Source organism: Scleropages formosus, chromosome 22, assembly GCF_900964775.1.
Source record: "Scleropages formosus chromosome 22, fSclFor1.1, whole genome shotgun sequence".
Taxonomy (NCBI): Eukaryota; Metazoa; Chordata; class Actinopteri; order Osteoglossiformes; family Osteoglossidae; genus Scleropages; species Scleropages formosus.
In genome coordinates this window covers 4,424,202-4,449,256 of record NC_041827.1, presented here as the reverse complement: position 1 = coordinate 4,449,256, position 25,055 = coordinate 4,424,202, and the positions used below count along the sequence as shown (strand labels likewise).

Here is a 25,055-nt window from a genome sequence, read left to right as displayed (position 1 = left end):
AAGGTTTAGGATGTTAGCGGCGTTGCAGGGGAGAGAGCAAGCGCGCCGTGCAAAGGTGAATCTTTCATTGGATATTAATGTGCGCTTCCTCTAATGCACCTAATAATACGCCGGTACGTGCGCGCGACATTTTTCCCGAATGGTCGGAATCGGAGAATCTGAACAATCGCACGCGCGCGCGCGCTTCCGACCATTGCATTGGGAAAATGTCGCGCGCACGCCACGTGTCATGAGGCGCGTCGTGAAATGAATAAACTGCGGATCATATAGTTTGTTAATTTCACCGTGGGCTCGCGCGCGCCCATAGTATACATTTTGCTATTTATAATTTATAGTAGTCGATTGGTAACAATGTGTGTGTCTGCTATTGAAGACGTGGAGTTTTAGCCCAAACCGCTCGTAACTGGGTCGGTGTGTGTGAGCGTGAGCGTGCGTGTGCGTGTGCGTGTGTGTGTGTGTGGGGGGGGGGGTCACTCTGGTAGATTTTAGGAACAAAACGGACAAACGAGCCGGGAAGCTCCTGCTGACACAAATTAAAGGGAGCGCTCTGGCCTGCAGGCTTCCCATGGAGCCACAATGCTGCCAGTGTGTGATGGCGGAGTTCGTCATCATTTCGCTCCGCGTTCGCCCTCTCCTTCTCCTCCCCGAAACGGAAGAGGAGACCGCGGAGACCTTTCGGAAACGAGAACGCAACCAACAACGCTCCGATCGCAGCACTCTCTCCCTCTCACACAGCGACCGACTCGCCGTCGAAAGTCGAAATATTGCGCGCACGCGCACTCGCAGCTCGTGCTTTAAAACCGATCCACTTTGCTGCTGATGGGCGGTTTTTCGAGCGCTGCGCTTTCTGCCTAAAAAGACCAAGATCTGCCGCCGTTTTATTAATACTTTCCCCGGAACGCGTCCACTCACTCTCAGTGCTCCCGGGTCTCACCGCACTCACTCCGACCTCTCTGATCATATCATATATGTGCTCGAGTCTTATGGCGGCGCGAGCTGCATGTGTTTGAATTCATAAATGTGCGTTTGTGCGTCTTTAGTGCGTAAGGAAGGAGTCTAAACGCCCATGGCACTAAGTGAATTACAGCGCGGAGTACAAATACATACTTATACACTATTTTTACCGTGCTTTACTTGTATCTGAATTATAGGACTCAAGTAGTTTTTCTTTATGCTGTCAAGTAGAATGTCTAATAAGTGTAAAAGAAAATTAAAGCCACGCGCAGCAGTATTTCACCCAGTAGTGTACTCTCTTAATATATTGGTTTGGGTACCAATTTATTTTCTTCATATTCCCAGGTTGCTCTTTTTTATATATAAAATGATATGTGTACATACACACACATATATATGTATATATACATATAAATGACAAACCTGCAAACATATTTAACTGTGTGTGTGTATATATATATATATATATGTATATATGAATAAATGACCAACCTCCAAATATATTTAAGTGTGTCTATATGTACATTCATATACTATATATACAGTATGTACATGTGTATACATATGAAATAAAAAAGAGAGAGCAGAAATCAACTCGCCAACAAACGCATTAACCTTAAAAGCGGACACAGAGTTTAGAGGGCAAAATATTGCGGTAAAGTTCGTTATCGTTACGTGCTACTTATTTCAGTGAAGTCAAATGTTTCTAGGCTTGCAGCACAAATGTTCTACACGGTGTTATTTTGCCTACTAGTCTGGATGCCCTTTACGATTCTTACTTCAAGCGATGTGAACTTTAAAGAATGACTTGATCGAAAGAGTTTGAAAACAGAGGACGGTTTTCGCCAGTCTTCTCTTTAATCCCTCTTTCATTTTTGCCGACGAAATGCCAGGAATCTTTATCTGTGTGGCGACCCGAAGGGAGACTGATTATCCAACAAAAGAGGATCATTACACAGCGCATAAAAGAGCAGGGGCCTGTCCACAGCGGTGCGAGCCAAAGAGCACTCCTAAACCAGCCTTCCATTTATCATGGGTCACATGGGTGAAAGGGAGGTACAAACAGACCTTCCTGAAGGTGGCACATCAGTCCTGAAATCCTTCCACTTCCCGACAATCTCAAATGTGTTCCATCAAACTTTGCACATCCCTGCGGCCAAAGTGTTCTGCGCGCTTAGAGACGGGCAGGAAACCCGAATAAAGGCATATTTCAGAGGAAAGGTGACCACGCTAATCCCACTTCTTGCAAGATTCGCACTTTGCCGTTTTGTGTCTTTTTTTTTTTTCCTCCTCTCACTTTATTTGCTGTTTTTTTTTCCCATAGTTGGTGGGCCGAGCACGGTGGGTGCTGGTTTTGACCAGACCTCCTTGGGTTTGGGGGTCTTTCATGAATGCTCCTCATCTTCTGTTTCTTTGTCATTGATCTGAGGAGCTTGGAGGGGGTACCTCGAACCATTTCATCACAAACCACACTAACAGGATCACAGACAGTCTCACGACTGCCTTTCCGCACAACCTCAATCGCCGTACGATAGAACTACAGCTCAACGCAATACAACCAAGCTTTTTGATCAACTTTCAAAACTGACACTTCCCTTTAAGTCGTGGAGCTCATCAGACGTGTGTGTAATCTGTACAGGACAGTCCAACCGAGCAACGTGGATCCGGTCACCTCTTTGCTTTTGATTTAAGTGAGCAGTCCATTTCATCCTTACATATTCGGGTCTGTTGTAAGAACCACACTACAAGCTCTTTTTCTTTAAAACACTATTAGTGTATCAGTACAGTAATATTACTACAGTAACATTAGTACTAAGACTGTTTCACATACTAGCAAGATTAGATTTTTTTTTTTTCCCTCCCGCTTTTCTCTGTAGGGAACAATTATTACTTTGAAATTTTAATAGCTGGTCAGTAACATCCAGTTATATGTCATCAGTAACTTTTGCAATATGTTTTACTGCTATGCCACCACCGTACAGGCAGCTGCGACAGTCATTTTGCAATAAAGTAGTAATAAATAAAGAAGTAAAGCATAAAGGCCTTTCAGCATCCAGTAATGAAAACAGAAATTCGCAGACAAGTATATTTTATATATTTAAACCCTCTTACATGCAGATCCATAAGCTCCGCTCTGAAGTCCTAACCGTTTATTTTCTCCTTACTGACAACGTAGAGCATTTCTTCTGAAGGGGATTCGAAAAGTTGGTATTTCGGAAGTGTCCCTTGATCCTGTTACCTTGTTTAATAGGAAAACCTCCGGGATGTGGATGTATTTTTCCAGTTGGCACCGCCGTTAACCGCACATTAGCAGGAACGGCTGGAAAGAGAGGAAATAATGCGGGGAATTTGGAAAAATAACCCAAATGACCTTTTCTCCTGAACTCAGTGTGCAAGTCAGCTTTCGTGAACATTGCATCATGCACAATAATAATAACAATAATAATAATAATTCCTATTATTTTAAACTTCTTATGTTGTAACTTGTAGCTGAAAAGATCAAGTACCGCTCTGATCGTAAATCCAAAAAGTCCTTTTTTTTGATCGTGGAAATCTGAAATTCCACTTTCTTGTGCTATAAGCAAACAGTTCTTCATGCCACACAGTGTTATTCTCAGTGAGGTACAGGAACAGCGGAGACAAGGTATTTATTATTCCTAACGTGAGGTTCAGGAGAAGACTCGTATTAGCAAAGGGGATATTTATTTATTTCGCAACACTGACATCCTTTCGGTTCGTTTTCTAGCGGAATGTCATGTGTGTCATACCACTTATGGGTAAATGGAAAATGGTGAGTAAATAGGGAAAAAGGGACACATGTTCGGATTATGGGGGACGTCAGAAACGGCGAGGTGCTGTGGCAGTTTGAAGGCCCCCCCCCCCCCCCCGCGATGTGGCCCCCAGTTTGAACGTGACTAATGGGTCGGTCGGCGGCCCTCCGCAAAACGCTCAATTAAGTGGAAAAGCAGCGTCTGACAGGAGAAAAGCTATCCAGGGATCTCAAGAAGAATCTGACTCGGAAATCATAACTTGACCAGCTTTTTCTTTTCTCCAACTAACTCATTGAACTTGTCAGATCTAATTAGGGCATTTAAACGCCTATCTGCTTTGCGGGGAAACAGTGGGCGGCTGGATAGCGGCTTTCTAGTTTCTTTTTTTTTTCCTTTTTTTTTTGTGGAATTCCAGAAAAAGGAGAGTGCGAGGCGGGGTGTCGGAGGCCGGGGTGCAGCACGAGCTCATGCGAGCAAGGGGTGCCCTGTGTGTGTGTGTGTGTGTGTGTGTGTGTGTGTGCGTGCGTGTGCGTGCCCCATTATCGCTTCCCACCCCTATGGGCAAAACAGGGGAGCCCGAGCTCAGAATGTGGCAGTCCCTCCTAATTAGGTATGAAATTAATTAAAATATACATCTATTAAAGGCTTTAAAGTTTTGCTAAAATTTTCACACTGTTTAAAGGTATAACAGTGGATTAATGGCTTACTGCCAATATTGAAATTTATTGCATTTATATAATTTGCGCTGCCTGTCTAACGGGTGTCACACAGTTTTAAAACCCCAAAAAAACGCCTTCACTTCTCGAATTATTGACTCCAGTATGTGCATTTGTAACTTGTAAATGAAACGAGACAACGTGGGCTGCTCCAGAATATCTGAGGAGTAAAACAGGGTCAGTGTCCCATGTTCTGTACGGTATGGCTTTGTGAAATGGAGAATGTCGGGAGGAATGGGCTGAAACTGCACACGCACACGGATGGAACCGTACGGACGTCTGACTGAAGTCAGTTTTCCAGAGAGACTGTGCGGTGGTGTGTGTGTGTGTGTGTGTGTGTGTGCGTGCTCTTAAATAAGATATCGTGATTCTATAATCATCTTGTTTTTTTGTTTTCCTTCACAATAAGTGAAAATTCAATTGTGCTTTTGGCAAAGTATTTTGTTCCCTTAACGGAATGCCTTTTCTCTTGTGTCTGGCCCAAGAAGCCTCTGATGTCTGACAGCTCGCTCTCTCCATTGTCACACCAATGGCTGCTCAAAAAGAAAGAGAGGGGCAAAAAAAAAAAAAAAAAAGAAAGGAGGAAAAGAACCGTCTGTTATTTTGCGTCCCGGAGCCGGCTGCACCGGCTATTCAGGCAAGTTGATGAACTCCTCCGAAAAGTTTATTAAGGGGACGAAAACAATAAGAACTAAAGCCTTTGGGCAGCCGTGCAGACAGTTTATAAACTAGCAGCCATTGTACCTCAAAGGCAGATGCATGAATACCTTTGAATGGGCTCCTTCAAACTGACACGATCAAGCTGGACAACAGCATGTTAAAAGGAAGGGGTTCCGTGCGTCGCGCTGATCTGTATTATTTTGCATTAATGTACATCTGCAGTGGGCGGAGCTCTGTGCGGCTGCTCCGAACCTCTGCCGTGGCCTAGTGCTTTTCGGTTGCAGGGCCGACCACCGGGCCCCGGGATCGCATGCCCGGGCCCCGGCGCCGGTCCACCGTGGGCGGTGTTACGTGCAGCGGTGCGGGACTTTCAAAGGGAAAATGACGAGTGCGATTTCCCCTTACCGAGTTACGCGCTAATTGTCACCTACAGGAGATTAAACACACACTAACTGCTGTTAAATTGTTTTATGTACGGTTTTACTTTCAGAAGCTTTTCATTTTTTCTTTTTTTTTGCTGTTTTTTACGTTCTTTCCTTGTTCTCTCCATTGCTTCTTCAATCACATATTTTGCAAAATAATATAATTTTTGTTGTTTTATTGTTTATGGCTATTAATGAAGCTAAACTCGTGGCCACTCATTAATTTTGTGCACAAAAACGGGGCAATTAATTGTCTCTCTGCTATGGTTATTCACCCTTTATAAATCCATTTGTTCCCCCCCCCCCACTCAACACTACACATTTACTGTATCACTGTTAAACACCAATCTAAAGTTGATGTTTAGATTACATTTCTATAGTACTTTTTTAAAGCGCAAATTTCCCGTATTTGTTGACAGAAATTTTATTTCGTTTTAAGTATGTTTTTTTTTTTAGCATGCATTTGATCTATTGGCCTTTCTTCCATTTCCATCATTACCTTGTAAACCCGCTGAGCTGCTGTTTAGAATTATGTGATTAATTGATAGTCACGGTACGTTTCACTATGTCAACGGCATTCGGAAGTGAATTTTGGTGGATTGTAAGAAATATCCCAGAGTCATAGTGCCTGTGCTTGTATTAAGGTCTTGCGTTAAGGTACGTGGTGTGAAGGCATGGTATTGGGAGTTGTACGTGCTGTTGCCAATTTTACGGTCGTATGGATTGACATGGGATGCATCACTTTTTTTAGGCGGTGATGCATGAATTATAATTATGCAATACATGTTTTTGTTTGTGAGAGAGCTCCTGACCATTGGCCTTAATAATAAAACCGTTTGGCTGACAATGTGATAAACTATTTACATATTTTAACTTACATTATTTACATTTTACTGTCCTACATTTATTGGCCTAGCGCATGCAGCGCAGAGGAATTTTTGAGCAGTGAACATGTTTGGAGGTTAATTGTTTTTGCCCTTTTATAGCACAGAATTAAGAATGAGGAATTCAATTTAGCCGTTGTTTGCATAGAATCCAATTAGGCAACACAAATACTTCACATTATGTGGAGCTACAAAACTGCACTTCACATTTTTCTCAGTGAAAGAAAATTGGAGACTTTGTCTTTGCTGAAGCGGTGATTGATATGAGCAGCATGTGACAGATACTAAGATGAGTTCAGTATGAGATGAAGTGAATAATGCTATAGCGTTTTGCTGCAGAGTAAATGGTGAAAAGCAGCTCAGCTTCGCAACGTACCTGCACGAAAAAGCTGAGCATCCCACCGTCTCGAGGAGGTTCGTCCCTTCCCTCCCGCTGCTTGCTCTCAGACATTGCGGGGACGCTTCTGATTTGTGACCCCTGGTAACCCCCGCTTAATCTGGCTAAAGAGGGAGCCTCTCCAGAGAGGTGATCTGGGTTAGGCGACAACGGCCGATCCGGCAGGTGTCAAAATTAGCAACACAATCAGCTCCCAGAGCCCTGTTCCAGCAAGGCTGTTAACCAAAGCGATGTGAAGCGTGTGGAAAGGGGGACATAAAGGGGGCAGGCAGTGCTGGGTGGAATAGGGGGATTACACTGCGAGGCAGCTATTAGAAGGGCTGAGGCCATTCTGAACAAACAAACAAAAAAAAAAAAAAAGACAAAAAGATCAATACTGCGTTCGCGTATCAAGCCAGCGTCTCCTTTTCTTGTCTTTTCTGAGATGTTGCTTCTTTGAGGAATCCCGTTTCAAGGAAAGAGGCCGAGCTCCTTTATCCGAAATTTGCTAATTACATGCCGTACTGTGCATTCATTCATTCATGGCTTTGAGCTGTAATGAATTTGCAGTGTTTTGTAAGTGGCTTGATACTGGAGGAATTCAAGGTCATTCGGGAGGAAGGATAGCGCTCTGGCGTGAGCGGATTGGCGAAACTTTACGAGCATTAAAGAAAACTCTGGTAATGAAGGGAGAAGGGAAATGTGGAAGAAGGCTGTTCCCCCTTCGCCCGGCGTCTTGAGCGGCTCTGCGTCTAGACAAGGAAAACAATTTCTTTTTCCAAGAGCCATTTAGTCCTCTCTTACCACTAATTCTGAACCGTGCCGCAGGGAGAGCCGAGCGCTCTCGGTATGGAAGATTAGTTCCTACAGACCTTCCCCGAACCCTCCGGCGTGTGGGTTATTGTCATTTAATTGGTTGATTGAAGCCATGCTTTAAGACGGCGTTGTTTCGTTGAGAGCAAATATAGCTGAGAGATGTCTCCTGTTTTTCCACTTGTGTGTTTTGAAACATGTTTTTTTTTTTTTTTTTTTTTTTTTTTTTTTGTGCCAACAACATTTTCGAGGTAGGCTTGTATACTGTCAGTGAAGTCAGGCCTGATGGCGCTCTTCTGAGAAGCTATGAAATGGCCTAGAGCTCATGTGAGGACCTGAGCGCTTTGATATCTGCTTTTTCCCCACTCTCTACATCCCCACTTGGACAGACTAGCTGTCCAACATACTGTATAAATTCAGTCACTTCCATTAAAAAAAAAAAAAAAACATATCTCTTGCATGGGGAAGCATATATGTGTAGTTAATTTGTACTTAAATGGCAAAAAAAAGAGCTCAGATGTGTTGCCCCACAGTATACATTCTGATTTCCCAAAGATTTACTGTGTTTTCGTGATCCTTTTCTTGGATCCACATCGATAATTAATGACACTGAACATTTTTTTAGTGTCACAGAAGTTATAAGTACACATGATTGGCGGTGCTGTTAGTTTATTGTCTTCATAAATCTCAGTGGCAGCAGTCGCAGGATGCAAGTGAAGGATCTTTTGAACGTTGCCTAGGAGCCGAAATTGAAAAAACCCGCAAACATTCGAAATGGAGCCGTTTCTAATTCCACCGTTACATTTTAATGATAACACCTGTCCTTGTGGCTCATTTTGCTCATAAAACTAAAGTTTCATTTGCTCATTCCTTGGCTTCAAGTCTTGCAATTGTGAGGTGAAGGGCTGTACAGCGTCGAGGACGTCCCCATTCGAACCGAACCTCGGAAGACACGCTCGGTCACGTTGGGATCTCGGTCCCAGAGGGACGTTTGAGAAAAGGCCGAAGCGCTCTTAAGGATGGGTTCGCGTCTGGGAAAGGCCACCGATGCTGCCTGCCTTCTTCTCTCCGGCTGCCAAAAACAATCATCCGTATTTAAATTGTCATGTTTTTAAATATATTCCGCGTCATATTATGCTCTGAAACATGGTTTATTTTGCCACGCATATATATTTCCCGTAAAAGTCTTTTTACCCAGTTCTGTGATTTTCTGATCAATTCACTTACATGGATTCTAAAGCAATTGCCACGTGTTTAAATCTTGCGTTTAAACGAACAACGGCGGTAGTTTAATTTTCCAGAGCCTTTGCGGAATGAAGCGAAAATTCAGCACTCGAATACCGAATATTAACACAGTTTTCAGTTTTTTTTCCAAACAACTAAATGACACATTTTCAGATGGTATTTAGACATTTACGCCTGACACCGTAACATTTTTCGAAGTCGCTGGGTGTTAGCAGGCTGAATATTAATCTTAGTTGGAATTAATTGTATTTGTGTTTCATGAATATTTGGCAATATTCACAAGTCGTCTGGCATTTTGTATACATCAGCTGGAAGTATTTGTATCTCAGCTGGCAGTATTTGTATATCAGTTGGCTGTATTCATATAACAGTTGGCAGTAGTTGTGTCTCAATTGGCAGTATTCATACATCAGTTGGCAGTACTTGTATCCTAGTTGGCAATATATAAATGACAGAGTGTCTGTATCAGTTGCCAGTTCATACATGTTAGTTAGGAATATTTTACATTGTTTGGTAGTGTTTAAGTGTATCTCAATTAGTAGTATTTACGTATTTTCTTACGTTATATCGCGCACATTTGTTTCAAAGGGGGCTCGTATGTGTCACTGCTAGGAAATTGCTGAGCGATTTGTGAATTTCCTTTACATCTCACATTTTTTTGATCACTCTTGGGTTCTGCCTTCCCCGCGGAGAGTTTAGCGGACTTCGGATGAACAAAACCCACACATATTCAGAATACAGCGGCGTGTTCCATTCATATCTAGTTAGGAAGTGTGTAACGGTAAGACGGCCAATATTTTTCGCTCGAACTGTTTTACTGGAATAAACCATTATGGCGCCGTCATTTTTGTGAATCGACCATAATAATTTGCGAAATTGCCGAGAGAGAAAGCAAACCTTTGAACGGGAATTAATGAAATACAGCAGCTCGCGCTCTCCGTTGTGATGTTAAATAGGTTGCAGAGAAAGGATGATCCTGTTTCACTGGAAAGAGGGGAGAAAAGACAGCGTAATAATGCGCAATTCTCTGCGACGTCCTGAAATTATTTCAAACTTTGCATCGGCCGATTTTCTGTGCCTGCCACAGTTGTCAGGCCCGGCGAGGCCCGGCCCGGCCCGGCCCGGCGAGGGAGCGTCGGAGCGCCGCCGCGGGATTACGGCAATCCGTCGCTCAGCACAGAGCCGCTTCGGAGAAAGACAACAATCATTTTGGGCTAATTTCATTACGGTGGACAAATGCCTGACATTACGCGCAACAGCAATTAAGCGGCGAGCCGGTCGCTCCGTTTCTGCAGCGCTGAGCGCGGCCAGCGAGCGCCATGGTCGGCTGCTTTAAAAATCACCATCAGAGCACGCCACTTACGCCCATAACATTTCCCATTTTATGCCTCGGCCCGGAATCTTCATTAGCCTTATTTATATATTTTTTCCCTCTTCCCCTCCGCTCGCACGAAGACAATAAACATGTTCCTCGAGTGTTGCGAATCAGAAATTTGTTCGGATTTTTTCCACCGAGTTAAAACGTGAATGCGGAGGCCAGTGTGTGAACAGCGGCAGGGCACGGCAGAGGGGCGAGCCCCGCACTCGCCAACTTCAAACATACACTCCACTTCCATTTTTTAACTAATGGGCTTATTTATGCAGCCTCAGTCATTCTCTCCCCAGGCTACACACATGCTGTTTTTAAATGCTTTTCTTTTTCTTTTTTTTTTTTTTTTTTAAAAAAAAAAAAAAACCACAATACAGTGTGCAGATCTCAGACATTAATATCAAGCAGTGTGACAAGTAAGTGATGTTCCCTCCTCCCATCCTTTACCCAGCAAGGGCTGAGAAGCCTCCTCTATCCCCGGGAACTGCTTAAAAACAGGGCACGTCTTGAGATGGATTTATTGTACATCTGATTAGAATCAGCATGGCAAATAGAAAATATAAATACACTTGTTTTGTTCCGAATCTCTCTCGCTTTGTGAACGTCCTCGTCTCGTAAGCGATAAAGCAGTGTTAAATTTGACTTGAATGCCACGTTTCAGTTGCCTCACAATCCTCGTAAGTGAAATGCCAGCCTTTGACGGCTCTGTCAGCGCACTCGCCAAACGGTCCTCCTCCACACTTTGTACGTGTTTCTCTCTTCTAGCACGTCTAACACGTTCGAGCACGTTTCTTTAAACGCACGAAATCGGCAAATCAGGTATTTATTTCATAAGGAATGTCTTAATGCAATGTTGTTCGGCCCCCCGTCTCTTCTCACATTTTTTTAGTGAGCCGTATAGTCATAACTTGTTTCGGTCGGAGCGCTGTGCTTTGCTGCGGTTCAACCGGAAATCGGCCATCTTCGCGTACCGCGGCGCTCGTTGCACCGCCCATGAGATCAGGTGGAGAATGCGCCCGACAAACACTTTACCTGTTTGCCGGAAACACGCGAACACGTCGGCGGCAGGCCGAGACCAGGTGGAGCCCAACGCGCTGAGCGCAAGGCGGGCCGAGTACGGGGGAGTTACACGGCGATGAGGGGCGCTAGCATGTCTACGTGTTTCACGAGCAAGATACGTAAAACGGTTTCTGCTGTGCCGTCATTCCCATTTTAGGTTCTTGATTCTCTGGGAGTAATATTGCAATGTGAAATATCACATTTTTAAGTATCCACAACACTTTTTTCCAAAGTGACATAGTCTGCCTACAGTTTTTTTTTACCCATTTACGCAGGTGGGTTATTTTACTGGAGCAGTTTAAAATAAGTACCTTGTTCAAGGGTACTACAACTAGAGGTGGGGATTGAACCCACAGCCTTCGGAGCTAAAGGCAGTCACTCTATCCACAACACTACTAGCTATCCTATGGTCCATTTAACTACTGCTGCTGTTTTTACTCTCAAAAGTTACTGATTTTTAAAAAATTTCTTTTCCCCCCCCTCTCAAAACTACCTGCTTCGGACCTAATTGATTTAATTCTGTTCATACATACATATCTTAAATAGTAAGGCAGGATTAAACAGTTTATTTTGTGGAGAAAATCCTTCTGTTTGCACTTTGATACTGTGGTGTCCCTAAGTCACACGTACCATTGTTTGCATTTTCTTATTGTCCCGTTAGTGCTGTAAATGATGGATAAATGAGCGACGTGGATGTGGTGAGATGATTTAACACACTGCACTACAGTGTGAAGCTGCACTGATATTTCCAAAGCTTTACATGCATATTGAGGCACAAGTATTGTTGTCGGAGGGGGTTTGGAAAAGATGTGGGAGTAACCTGGTGCCTTTGACCAGAATCCTTCTCAGGACTGTAAAAAAAGTAACCGGGGCAGCTGACAACGTACTGGTTAGCTGTACTCCCTTTAGAGCAAGAGGTCACGGGTTCAAGTCCCACCCCTGGCTGTAGTTCCCTTGAGCAAGGTACTTATCCCAAATTGCCCAGATATATAGATGGGCATGTAATCCTAAGTAGCTTTACAGTGTAAGTCACTTTGGGAAGAGGCTGAATGAATTAATGTTAGTAGTGCAGCTCTTCCTTCAGGGGTTCTACCCATGAGTGAAAGTATCACTTTGCCGTAGCAGTTCTATGCAAAGCACATCTATGTTGTGTGTGAAATCTTTGCAATGGACTTGCTTTGATGTGACACTCGCTGAAAACGCTTTATTTGGTTAGTTGACATGAAAACATGCGGCAATCCCAGTCACATATTGCCACATGTTACACCATGCTCCGTGTGAACTCAAAACTACAGGTGTCTCAAGTGGAAAAATGCCAGAAACTGGCAGCCTAAATATTAATCAGATTACTCATTACTACACTTAGAGGTGCTTTATTAGTGAAGCAGATTTAGCTATATAGAGTCTGCAACTTGAATATCTGTTAAATTGCATTGCATGCGCTTTCGTTCCATGTACTTCTGCCGATCAACTGGCAGCCTTCCTTGATCCGCCAACTATGAAAACAAGCAACCCGCCCCACCCGCCACCGCCACCGCCACGGTGAAACCCCTTCATAGTTTCGCAGTCGGATGGCCCCTTTCCAGTGGCACTCGGGCTCAGAGAGTCAGTATGTCAGTGCTCGCAGATGCCCCACGCCACTCCGCAGGGCTGTCAGTCCTCCTTTCAGGTCTTAATGGCCCCCTGGGGTGCGCAGCCTCTCTGGCCTGAAAGAGCCGAGAGGCCCACCGGCTGCCCCCCGGAGACGAACCGCGCCTTCACGCCCGTCACCAGGCCCATAAAAGAACATCACCCGCCGCCTCCGCTGCTTATCTCTCCCTTTTCTCCCCCTCCGCTCTCCCTCTTTTTTACCTTTAAAGAAAGAGTAAGGGCTAATTGTTTGTTGTGGGAGCCAAAGATTAGAGAACCTCCTTTTTCTTCCCTGTCCCTTGCTTTTTTGCTCCTCTCCTCCTGAGAGATGTGCTTTCACCCTGGAGATAGAGAAGAAAAGCAGTGCTGAGTGAATGGAGGGGAAGGGACTGAACCCCGAGCGTTGACAGTGGCGGTGAGCTACGAGGGGCCTGCTGACACTTGGGACAGTTGAAGATGGAATGGAAACAAAAAAGGAGGTTTCATGCACGGAGGTAGATGGGCAGTGAGCGCTAAACGCTGGCCATAAAAATCGGGGGCTGTGACAAATTCAAACGGATTGCGGACCATTATAGTTCAGGGCGACCAATGTGACCAGTGCGACCAGTTGTGTAGGAAGACGAAGCGTACTGCGAAAAATAAGTTGTGCAACCCCACACACACACACATACCAACCCCCTTGCTGGGCAGTCCACAAGTAGCGCTGTGGGAGAAGTGGAAGGCGATGACCCCCTCCTCCAAGAAGACTGCCGAGATGGTGTCTTTTTAATTCTGCTCTTAGTATTTCCCTGGATGATTTATATTCCTAGCCTTGCAGTCCATGGTCGCTACTGTAGCACTGCTTCACCCGAGTGTGATTTAACAGAAAAAGGTCTCACTTTGTCGTCGTCTCGGTGCCCTCGTGTTAACGTGTATTTGTCGTCACGTGCGGTTTGACGCTGAAGCATCACGGCGCAAACTGTGACAGATTTCTAACTTCCGATTAGCGTCAAGTAGCGGTTTTGAAACCTCAGCTCGGAGAAATCCAAAGCAAAATGAATGAAGATTTAGCAACAATTTTAATTTCCTCCTGCCGAGGGCATGTGTTTGCCTGCTAAATTGTTACGGGCATCCAGCTTGGCACACGCTGGGAACATAGTGGGAAGTACAGTAGCGTCAAGAGCTCGCTCTCCTCTGTTATCACAACGCGAGAATGGTCCCGTCCATCATCCGGAGATCTCCGCCACCAGCTTCATCCTCTACCGATTGTTAGCTCTACGATCTCGGGTTCGGATCCCAAGGGAGCTCCAGCGTAGAAAAGGAGCGTTTATATCGCGTCCTGAAGCTAAAACGACTGCAGCGAGACAGATGCATGTCAGAGATAGCAAATCAGATCGCAGGCATCCCCGCCTCATTACGTGCTCTTCGCATAATTAGGCTTTTCCCCCCTTTCCCGGCAACAGACAAAAAGGATAATTGCGACAACAGCTGTAACAAAGGGCGTACACAGCGTCAACAAGTAAACAAAAAATAAGGAAAGATGCGATACCGGTACTGTCCTTTGGGAAGGAGAGGGGGAAAAGAAGGGGGGGAAAAAAAAAAAAAACGCATGTGTTGACACATGGTTTCAACTGGTGTCATTTGCTACTCTGAGGCCGGTCCTCCTGATGCCAGTGAAGCAGAGAGCAGAACGCCTGATTGTTATTACACTGGAACTAACACGCTTTGCAAAATGATCCATTATGAGCTAATTCTGCCAGGCTAAACCTTCGTCTCTTTTTAACACTATGCCGAAGCCCAGTGTTTGCAACGGACAATGGCTCACAGCAGCGGTTTGTTATTAATGTGCATCTATTGTGGGGAAGGGAGAGGATTAATGTGTACCGGAGATGATGCCTGGACCAGATGTGTTCCAGACGCGTTCTTCCGTGCAACTCCGCGTCTTGTGGAGAGGAGCGTTTCGCTGGGATCTTTTGTCTCGTTGAGCAATCTTCTTATTTGCTCAAAATGCGTGATGCTTCGGGATGGCGTCGCTTTTTATTTGCTCATGTCCCTCGCAGTCAGGTTTTGGGTAGGAGCTTGGGGATGGTTTGGAGCGGAGGGATTCTGTGACGTCACACCCCAGCTTCATCCACCGGCTAAGGAAGATGTGGACGCTTTCTCTTACCGTCTTTAACCCCACACCGTGCTATGTTGAGCATGGGTTTTGCAGCTTTAGATGGAAGCTGATCAAGAGTGTAGGCCTTCGAGGGCAACACCGCTGGGAAAGGGAAGGAAAGAGAAGACTAAAAAGAGGAGGAAAGAGGAGGCGTTGAGATGAAGTTAGGGGGTCGGGTGCGATCCAGTCCGGTCTGCTTGAGGCTGCTGATGCAGAGGGGCTGGACAGGGCTAACGAGGGTTCTGTGAGCGGGACCCCAACAGGTACAGTTACACCAGGAGCACTAGGAGTATTTATGAGAGTCATTTAAATGTCCTTTGATTTGGAAATGTGAGGGTTCCTTCCAAATTCCCATATTCGAGCTGTAGCTTTTCTATCTGCGTAAGTGTAGGATTGGACCATCTCCTTTATCAATTAACGTTACCTCTAATATGCACCCAGAAATATTACAAATATTACAGTTATTATTAGTCTTCGGCAGTGTCTATCGCAGATCCACCAAGGCTGGTTCTCAACAAGCTTACGTGATCCCAGCGGGGGACATGGAGGCCGGCTCGTAATTAGCCAGATCGCCGAATTAAAAAAAACCTCAAAACAAGGCGATTTGCAGCGTCTAGCGAGAAGGGACGCCTCTGCCAGCCTTTGGTCATTGCCAGGGCTGTTTTCCTTCAAGGGTTATTTTTTTTTTTTTTCCCTCTGCATTCTTAAAAAAAAGAAAATAAATAAATAATTAAAAAATCATTTGTAGAAGATTCAGGATGCATGTAATCTGTTTCCCCCTAAACTCAGAACATTTGAAAGCAAAACACGTTCGAATGAGTGCGGACCCTGGAGGAATACACATTAAAGTAATACTACACATTGGATCGTACATAATTAGCCCCTAATTGCATGATAAGTGAGGAGGCTTGAGCCTTGTTATCAATCTCTCCAGCACCTGTGAATGGAATTACAGATGTTCCTTTATGCCAAAGCTTAATGAGGCCGTTTCTTATTGTTCCACGATGAAGTAAACTGCTTAAAAATGGGAGGGAAATTATTTGCTGCACCGGAGGATCTAATAGTAGCGCGATTACCGCCCCTTTTGCTGCGGATCATCACGAACGCAATAAAAACGAGCATCGCTCTCCGAATATTAAAATATAAAAGGCGACGTGTCGTCAGGTAACATTTAAAACGTCGAACGGATACTTAGATACATTGTAACTGCCTTTCAAAATTTTTAGCTGCTCTTCTAATCTACGTGTAATATACAATATTTCAATATACTTACATGGGCCTGCTATTTATCGGCCTTTAATATCTCGTTACCCTACTTGCGCGTGTATTTGGATTATTGGTGATGGACTTTGCAAGCAGTGACTGCGCTTCTTTTTAGGGTGTGTGTGTGTCATACTCGTTTATGGCTTCACACAACTGTACACTTTGATGACACACACCAGCACGTTAGACCCTAGATCTCACAGACTGTCACCAGCTTCCCGTCTGGCCTCCGTCTTCCTTGGCGTCTATCTCATTACCGTTATTTCGTCGTCGTTACTCGGAAGGTTAAAGACCTTCCTGAGCTGTGTGCGCAGGGAGGGTCCGGTCAGTGCAGGTGGTGCCGGACACACCGGACGCACGCGGACCGCAGATGCCTGAAATCCCCAGCCGAACATACGCACCTGCAGATGCCGTTTTGTGTCAGCCGAAGCCGCCGTCGAAGGAAGAGGGGACCGCGGCGATCCTGACAGCCGGCCCGGTCCGATGCTCCGAGACGGGCCCGAGACAAGGGATGCGAAGCAAGTGGAGCTCGGGCAGTGTGCTGAGGCGCAAAACCCGCTCCATGCTGCTTCTGAAATTAAAGCCAAACCCCCATGTACGCCCCCTCAGGACCCGGAGGTGACTTTGGGAAGTGATCCGGAGACCACTGTGCCACTCTCGATTTTTGTCATGGCGATTTAGCGGCAAATCGCTTTGCCGCGTCCCCGTGAAAACCAACAAAGGAGCGCAGTGTATATGCACGTCTCCATCTCCGTGTCCACAAGTGTATCTTTGTGGGAGTGTGGGCCAGTGCTGGGGAAATCGGCCTCCGTTAAAAGAAAGGGAGACACAATTGATTTAATGAATGCGGCCTCACGTCCCGTGGCCACATGTAATCCGTTGAGAATTGTCGAGCGTGAGCTCTGGGAAGCGAAAAAGACGTCCCGAGAAGACTTCTTGAGTGGCTAGTAATGATAGTAGCCGCCTAATCCCATAATTCCTTGTTTAATTAAACTCCATAGCCGGTCCAGAGGCTGAAGTAGTGTGGCAGGTCTTTTATTATTGTTGATGTTTAGAGACAGCGATTTAGGGACCTTATGTCCGGCCAGTGTTTGCGCGCGGCCGTGAGTGTAAACACACGGATCTGCACGTGCGGGAGGTGACATAAAGACAAGTATTCGCGCTCATATACGCGCAAGCAAGCAGATACCAAACACAAATGAAAAAGCCTCTCTCTCCCTCGTTGCTGTTGCTTTTCACGTGGCACCCGTTGCGGTTCTGAAGACTGCGGAGGATCGCTGGGCCTCCGGGTGCTTTTTCCCTTCTTGGTTCATGGCTGACTGACTCTTCCACCTGCCAGACCCACCTACCCTCACAGCATGCACCTGCTCTCCTGCCCTGGGCTCACTGTCCACCTGGAAATGAAAGGCAGACTTTATTTGCGCACTCTGTGTGTGTGTGTGTGTGTGTGTGTGTCAGTACCCGTTCAGGTCAGTGTTAAAGTCGCCATGGCTATGATTTCTCATTATTTCTTATCGGCTTTCTAATTTTTGGATCTTCGTGATATACCCTAGCATATACACAGACGCATACCTCATTTTCTCATGCTCATCTTTGCGTTTTGGAAGGATGAATACAAGATGCTAAATTCTACTTCCAACCGCCAAACAAGCATGCGCTGCCATGGTGCTCGCCGCCATGGAAACTCCCCAACAGTGGTCTCAGCCCACAGCGAGGGACCAGATTCTGAATAGGTTCTGCACTAAAAGCTCCAGATCACAGGCTTACGAAGGGTTCTTATGGATCAGTGCTTGAAGCATAGCGATCTGGAAAAGGAAGCGGTAGAATGGGCCACAATGACTGGCTTCTGTGGAGATGAGCAAACAAGATGTAGCTGCCTTAAGGGTGTGTGTTATACAGGGCAAACGTGTGACCTGTTATTTACTTTATTTTGTTTATCTGATGCTTTTTCCCAAAGCAGCTTATAGTGTTAAGCTACCTACACTTATTTACCCATTTATACAGCTGGGCAATTCCACTCAAGCAGTGTAGGGTAAGTACCTTGCTTAAGGGTACTACGGTCAGGGGTCATTTTTAAACCTGTGATCTTTGGGTCCAAAGGCAGCAGTTCTAACCTCTACTCTACCAGCCGACCCGACCCTCTTGTTTGGGCAATGCTGTGTGCTGTAGTGAAGCGCACAGCAGGGGATCTCCGCTCATCTCAACTGACCCCCTCATCGTCATTATTCCAGTTTGGCAGCTTCTGCAGTGTTGTCTTTGTGTGTTTGTGTGCATCTGCCCGACCGTTGCGGCACCTCGGCGCGGCGTTGTCACGTGTCACCAGCCATTCAGACTCTTGCAATGCAGCCCAAGTAAAATAAAAAAAAAAATGAAGGCTCCATTCGAAAGGTTTATTAACAGATACGCATGCTCTTAAATGATGATATGCATGCTCGTAATAATTACTACTATTATGTCATGTAAGAGTTTTTTTTGAATTCATTGAAATAATTTAGCGTTTCTATTTCTCTATCCACTACGGGTAGTTTTATCACATGTATTTAGTTCCACGATGCAATGCAGCGTGCATTTCTTCCTTCAAGTTAGAAATTAATACAAATATATAAATAAAACAATGTTATCAGTAATTGAATGGAACTGGTGACAAGTAACATATGATTTGCTGTGGTTATTTGGAACGCTCTTTGGAAATGTAGTCCTTGGGATTTAATGGAACCAGTGCGATATTATGTTGTAAATATTTACACATTGCCCCTGTTGTTTCAGTGCCCCGGGCTGTTGTAAGAGAATAGTGGGACATGGATCTGCAAGGTGGTCCGAGTAGATTAAGCCAGCCTCCACTCCCCCATCGCGCCCCACTCGCTCTTTTCCGGCTCCAGGGCCTCCATGGATGTGTTCTGATACAGGATTGTATTCTCAACGGGCCTCTCATATATAAATAACCACAGATTAAAATAATATTTGCTGTCAAGTACTTGCCAGCAGTGGAAGACATAGGAATAAACAGCGTTTGGATCCTCCATTTAGCCCCTCCCCTTTCCCTCCTTTTTTGTCTTTGTTGCCATGGAAACAGGCACCGGCAACACTATGGGCCAAGCAGATCCAGAAATTGCTTAAATTGTCTGATTTGTTAATCCGTTTGACCCTTTGAACTTTTCCTGGTTTGCTGCCGATGTTCTGGTTTGGAGTCACTGCAAGTGTCTTCAGCGGCAGCGATGATCAATTTGCCAGTAAGGTCACTTTAACGGAGAGGTCTGAGAACAAGGGATTGTGGGTGGAAGTCAAACTCTTGAGACAGGTTGGTTATTAATAATTACTGTTTAAAATTAGTTAATAGAAAAACATGACATCGTCGCCTTTGTAAGATCATTATGAAGGGGTTCTTACCTTGACTCTCCTGAATGTCGCCTTGCAGCCTCTGTGACTGGTGTCTTCAGAGTGACCCTCTGCCAACCTGTCGTCTTTGTCCCTGGTCCAGGCAGCCGCACCGATGAGGGCTCCGATGTGGATTCGGAGCCCGACCTTCCCTTGAAGAGGAAGCAGCGCCGCAGTCGGACCACCTTCACTGCAGAGCAGCTGGAGGAGCTGGAGAAGGCCTTTGAGCGGACTCATTACCCTGACATTTACACCCGCGAGGAACTGGCCCAGAGGACCAAACTGACAGAGGCGCGTGTGCAGGTGGGCTGATCGGCGACACACGCCAATATCCCCTTTGCATACTGTCCAAATCCTCCATGTGCAGCTATGTAAACAAATTTAAAAAAAAAAAAAAGAAAACCCAAGGAATGCAGCACATGTGCGTTGTGAACAAACGAGGAATTAAAATTCACAAGAACTCAGTGTGTCACATTGGTCCAGTTAATGAAATACTCATCCGCAAGACTTAAAAACAACGGAGTAAATATGTTAAATCATTTCAAAGCGTTATTTATCGCTATATATTTTTTTTACTGCCTGCATTCTACAGCTGGTAGCTTTAGGGCCACAAGGTTCGGAGCGCAATTTTGCAGCATTTATTTATTCTGTTGCCTTTGGACCTACCTGCAGCTGTAGGACTCTTGTGCAAGGTACTTACCATAGATTTCTCTTTTAAAATTGCCCAGCTGTGTAAATGGATAAATAATTGTAGATAGCTTAATGTTGTAAGTTGCTTTAGAGGGAAGCATCAGCTATGTGAATAAATGTAAATTTAGTCCAATGTTTCCAGATCTAGTGTACCTGCTGCATGGGTGGTGCGTTGGAGCCGTTCAAATGTGTGTCATATCGAATGTCGGTCACGTGCGTGGCACGATTCATCATTTGCAACGTGTAATCTCTCCATTCAGCCGCAGATGTTCTCAACACAGCTCACGTTTTTTTCGGCGATCTCGTCCTGGGATAGACCCTTCTTCTCAGACTGTCCCTATACGACCTTTCCGGTTCACTTTCGTATCCTCTTTAATGCAGACATACCCATCCCTTAATTTGCATCTTTAGCAAACAGGGAAATGTCTTTACTTCAAAGGGATTATGCTAAAGAAATATTTTTATAAGCAGAACTCAAACCCATCATTTAAGATAAAGCTTTACCATCACTTTCATCAGTCATGCCTTAAAAAAGTAGTTTTGTCCATTTTTCACGTGGTGCTTCTTTCTACCACTTCACCGTCGCCGTTTCCATCTCTCTCTTCTGGATTCTTCATCATTTTGTGTTTAGTGTTTTTCACCATTGCCCCTTGTCCAGGGCTTTGGATAGAGGGAGAATGAGCAAGTGCCAGCATCTATGGAGCTTCCCGTGGAGGAGCCTTGTCCCTTCTGCTGGTGTTTTTGGTCCCCTCCTTTAGCACCGGCGACTCTGCTTCTCTCAGAGAGCCCGAGAGAAGCAGCGCAGTTCGTTCTGCGGCGAGAGCAGAATCCCGTCCTCATGGGCATCCTGAGGTCACCGCGGTCGTGCAGGTTATGTTGGAAGCCCGAGACCATGTTCTTTTTCGCTGTTTGTTTTTTTGCCCGACAAATGTAGGCTACGTTTCCCTCTAACGGGTACTTCATGACAGTTCTTACAAAGATGGTTCGTCTTTAAGGTACTAGTTAAGACTCACTCAGCACACTGAAGACCCGAGTTGGGCGAGGAACATGACACCAGTGGAGACTTTTAACACAAGATGCTATTGATTGGCTGCTATGAAGTTTCGATGGATAGATTTATTTTGCTTCAATGTGTTGCTGCAGTACTTACATATGTGTTCTAATACAGGATTGTATTCTCAACGGGACTTTATTTAGTTGATGCTTTTCTCCAAAGCAACTGACAGTGTGAAGCTGCTTAAAGTTATTGTCCCCTTTGTACAGCTGAGTCATTTTACTCAAGCAGTTTAGGGTAAGTATTTTGCTCAAGGGTAGTACAGCTGGAGATGAGACTCAAACCTACAGCTGTTGAGTCCAAAGACAGGAGCTCTAACCACTACACTACCAGCTGCTGCTACCTGACTAACTTGTGTCACACAGTGCTCTGTTCTGCAGTACCAGATTTATTTACTGTTTAATGTTCAGGAACAACTGGCTCTCTAACCACTGGATCGAAAAATTTGTTTGCTCTAATTTTCTCCTGTCTGCTGGGAGATAATGTGCTCCTTTATAAAACACAAACACAAACACACACAGTCTAGAACTGTTTGTCCTCAGTGGGGTCATGGTGACCCAGAGCTTAACCCAGCAACACAAGGAGGAGACACACGCAGGACAGGACGCCAGTCCATCACAAGGCACCCCAAGCAGGACTCAAACCCCAGACCCACCAGAGAGTGGGACCTGGCCTAACCTGCTGCACCACCATGCCACCACACTTTCCTTCTTTATAAGCATTTCTGCAGATTCGTTTTGACTGACCCTCATGCTTATGTATTTGGGTAAAACTGGCATTCAAAAGTGAGGGGCTACATTGTTCTTGTAAGGCCTCAGCTGTTCTTCAACCTGAAACAGGTTTTTTTTTTTTTTTTTTTTTTCCCCTCACATGCCTCAGCGTCCATGAGAGCTTTGACAGCCTCTTTGCCATGTAGTTTTACGTAAGGCTGTAGAAAAATACAGTAGAGTTATAGTAACAGCTGTTCTGGTGCAGGAAGGGGGGCAAAGGGGTGCATTCCTGATGGATTTCTCATTTAAAGTCTTGGCTGGAGGCTCCTCTTCCCAGCACTTTCAATCCTGCCGCTCCTTGTAAAACCTTCTGCATATCACAGAGGATCTCTCAACTTCTCCTGGGACTGTCCCCCCCCCCCCCCCCATCGCCTACCCACACCATTAATCAGTCAGGAGCTTATTCGAAATGGCTGAGCCTTTCTCACCCCTTGCCCCATCCTGTCCTCTATCTCCTCACCCTGCTGCTTTGGACTCTCTGGTGTCATCCTGCTGCTGTACCATCACCAGCGGCTGAGTAACCGTTTCCACATATGTCTTTTCCTGTCTCCGGACCTTCGGGAGGGAAGACAGATGTCTAAATGCCTGCTTCCCAACTCATGCCTTGATATCGAAAGATTTACATTGGGACTGATTTTCCTTAAATATATTGTCTTTAACATGCTGGTGGAATAGTCTTGGAAGAGAACTTGAGAGATGCTTGGATTTCAGGTTTTATTCATTCTGACATTTAAAGGTACAATTCTCTCTCTTCAGGCCAGATGAATAGCATATGAACGGATAGATAATGCAGCATTAAAATGTGTTGTTAATAAACTGTTGTGTAACTGGATTCAAATGTAGACGACCTACTTGACACCTTGCAAGAGGCAACCTGATGCTGTGATCTTCTCTGTGCTTCTTATCGCTGGGAATGAGTTCTCATGTCTTTTGACACTGCACAAGATTCCTCAGCACGTTGCAAAAGTAAAAAAAAAAATAGACAGTGATTAGTCATAGGAATAACTCATTGCTGTGAAGGTGGTGAGTCTACGGGGACCGTGTAGCTGCACTGCAAAAATTCGGAGATCCTGCTGTTAGCGTGCGCTCTGCCAAGCTCTCGTCCGCCTTGTGCGTTGGTCAGCTCAAGGTACCGCAGTCTAGAAAAAAAAATTCCCTATGGAATGTGATCCCTTTTTTGTATTTTTCTGCAACAAATGCACACTAGCAAAGTGCAAGAGTTAAGAAAAAAACAACACAAACATAAAAGAGCACTTTATTCTTCCTACTCGAATAATAGAGCTAAATGATCTCATGTGAAAACCTAAGGTATTTGAGTCATGGATATAATTTGTTAATGGAATTTTCCTCATAATCTAATTCTAAAATGCTTTGAAAATCGCAAAAGGTCAACTCAAACTTAATTTCCCTAAAAGGTCGCTCTAAGAAAATGACTCTAGTTAACCAAAGTAAATAGTGGCCATGGGTCTTCAATGTTGTTTAAGGGAATGGGGTGGGGAGAGGATATTGCAGACAGACTGTGGGCCTCATTGTCCATTCTCTCTGCCTTTAAAAGTCATGTGTGCTTTTGTTACTCTCCCTGCCGAGAGGGCTGAACCAGCTGAAACTGCGTGTTCGTGCAGATGGTGCGCCGCGTGCAGACCTCAATACATGGATCCGTTTAGCTGTCACTTAGACAAAAGTGGACGTTCCAGCCTGGGTGGACAGTGCACGTGTGAGAAATGTGTTAAGAGTCCGAGAATCAAACGGGATCTCGGATCAGGGCTGGAATTCACTGGGTGGAGGGGACTGGATGCGGTGAAGGGTGGAGCAGCTCCTTCCATAGGTGCCGAGGAGCTTCCTCAGAGGAGTTACCGTCAGAGCAGCTTCAGGGTATGTTCTGTTTCTGCTCTACTCATGAATGAGCCAGGGGTGAATCCTGTTAGTGTTTGATGGATGGGGGTGGTGCCTTCATGGTTTTGGCAGAGCCCTTAACCAGACCGTCAGGCCACGCTGCTGCTACTGCAGCAAGACCAGATTTGGCCCAATGTGGTGGGAGGGGAAAACAGTGTGACAGAGGGGATGGCAGGGTGACCAGGAGGACAGTGGGTTTTTTTTTTTTCTTTTCCCCCCAGTTTTTTCAAGCTTTGAGCCAAGCCGCCAAGCCGTCCCTGTTGGACCCTGCAGGACGCGACGGCCCTGTGCCTCAGAGAGTGCAAACACACAGGAGAGTGGCCCAGGCTGACCTGCTGCTTCATGCACAGATTAGAAATAGCCATCTAGAGGGAAGGACAAAAGAAGAGGGAACAATGGAAGTGGCTGGGTGACCGCTGGGGGGATTTTTTTGGCAGACAGCTGGTGTAAAACAGCAGCTTGTATGGCTTGTTCCAGTGGCACAGGGTTTGTGGTTGGGCCCATCCCAGCAGTGGTTACACTCACTAGCATTTGTTCTTGTTGTGGACAGGGAAGCATAGGGATGGTTAAGGTTGAGATGAGTTGAGGTAGATTAGAGGTTCTGGAAAGTCACTCTAGCAAAGCTGGGTATCCTAATTCTTGTCCAGCGTGTAGGATTTGGATTTCTTGCTGTTTAGCTACCCTGTATGAAATCCTGCAGGAGGTTACTGCCAAAATAATCTCATTGTTTGGCCTCCTGGTTATAAATAAGCAGAGTTGAAACCGTAACTGTGGATGACTGTACGCTCCCCTACCACTCGTCGACTGATCTCGGACCAGGAGCTCTCAGGTCACCGTCCTTCTGGTCTCTGTTTCCAAGACACACAATGCCATCGATCCTCATCGTCGACCCCTAAACCACAACCGCTGCTTTGCCCTCCTCTTCGCTACGTCAACACTGTCCACCTCAGTAGCTCGTCAGTCTTTTTACCCTGG

The 25,055-nt window shown here is 45.4% G+C and overlaps 1 protein-coding gene across 3 annotated transcripts in view; it reads left to right on the top strand.

Moving 5' to 3' along the window:
• Window positions 1-25,055, top strand: part of pax7a (paired box 7a) — a 58,832-nt gene that overhangs the window by 10,058 nt on the left and 23,719 nt on the right. For all 3 annotated transcript variants that reach the window (XM_018726023.2, XM_018726024.2, XM_018726021.2), the window contains one exon: window positions 19,777-19,976. In XM_018726023.2, the coding sequence (XP_018581539.1) occupies window positions 19,777-19,976 (200 nt within the window). The remainder of the gene's footprint in view (window positions 1-19,776; window positions 19,977-25,055) is intronic.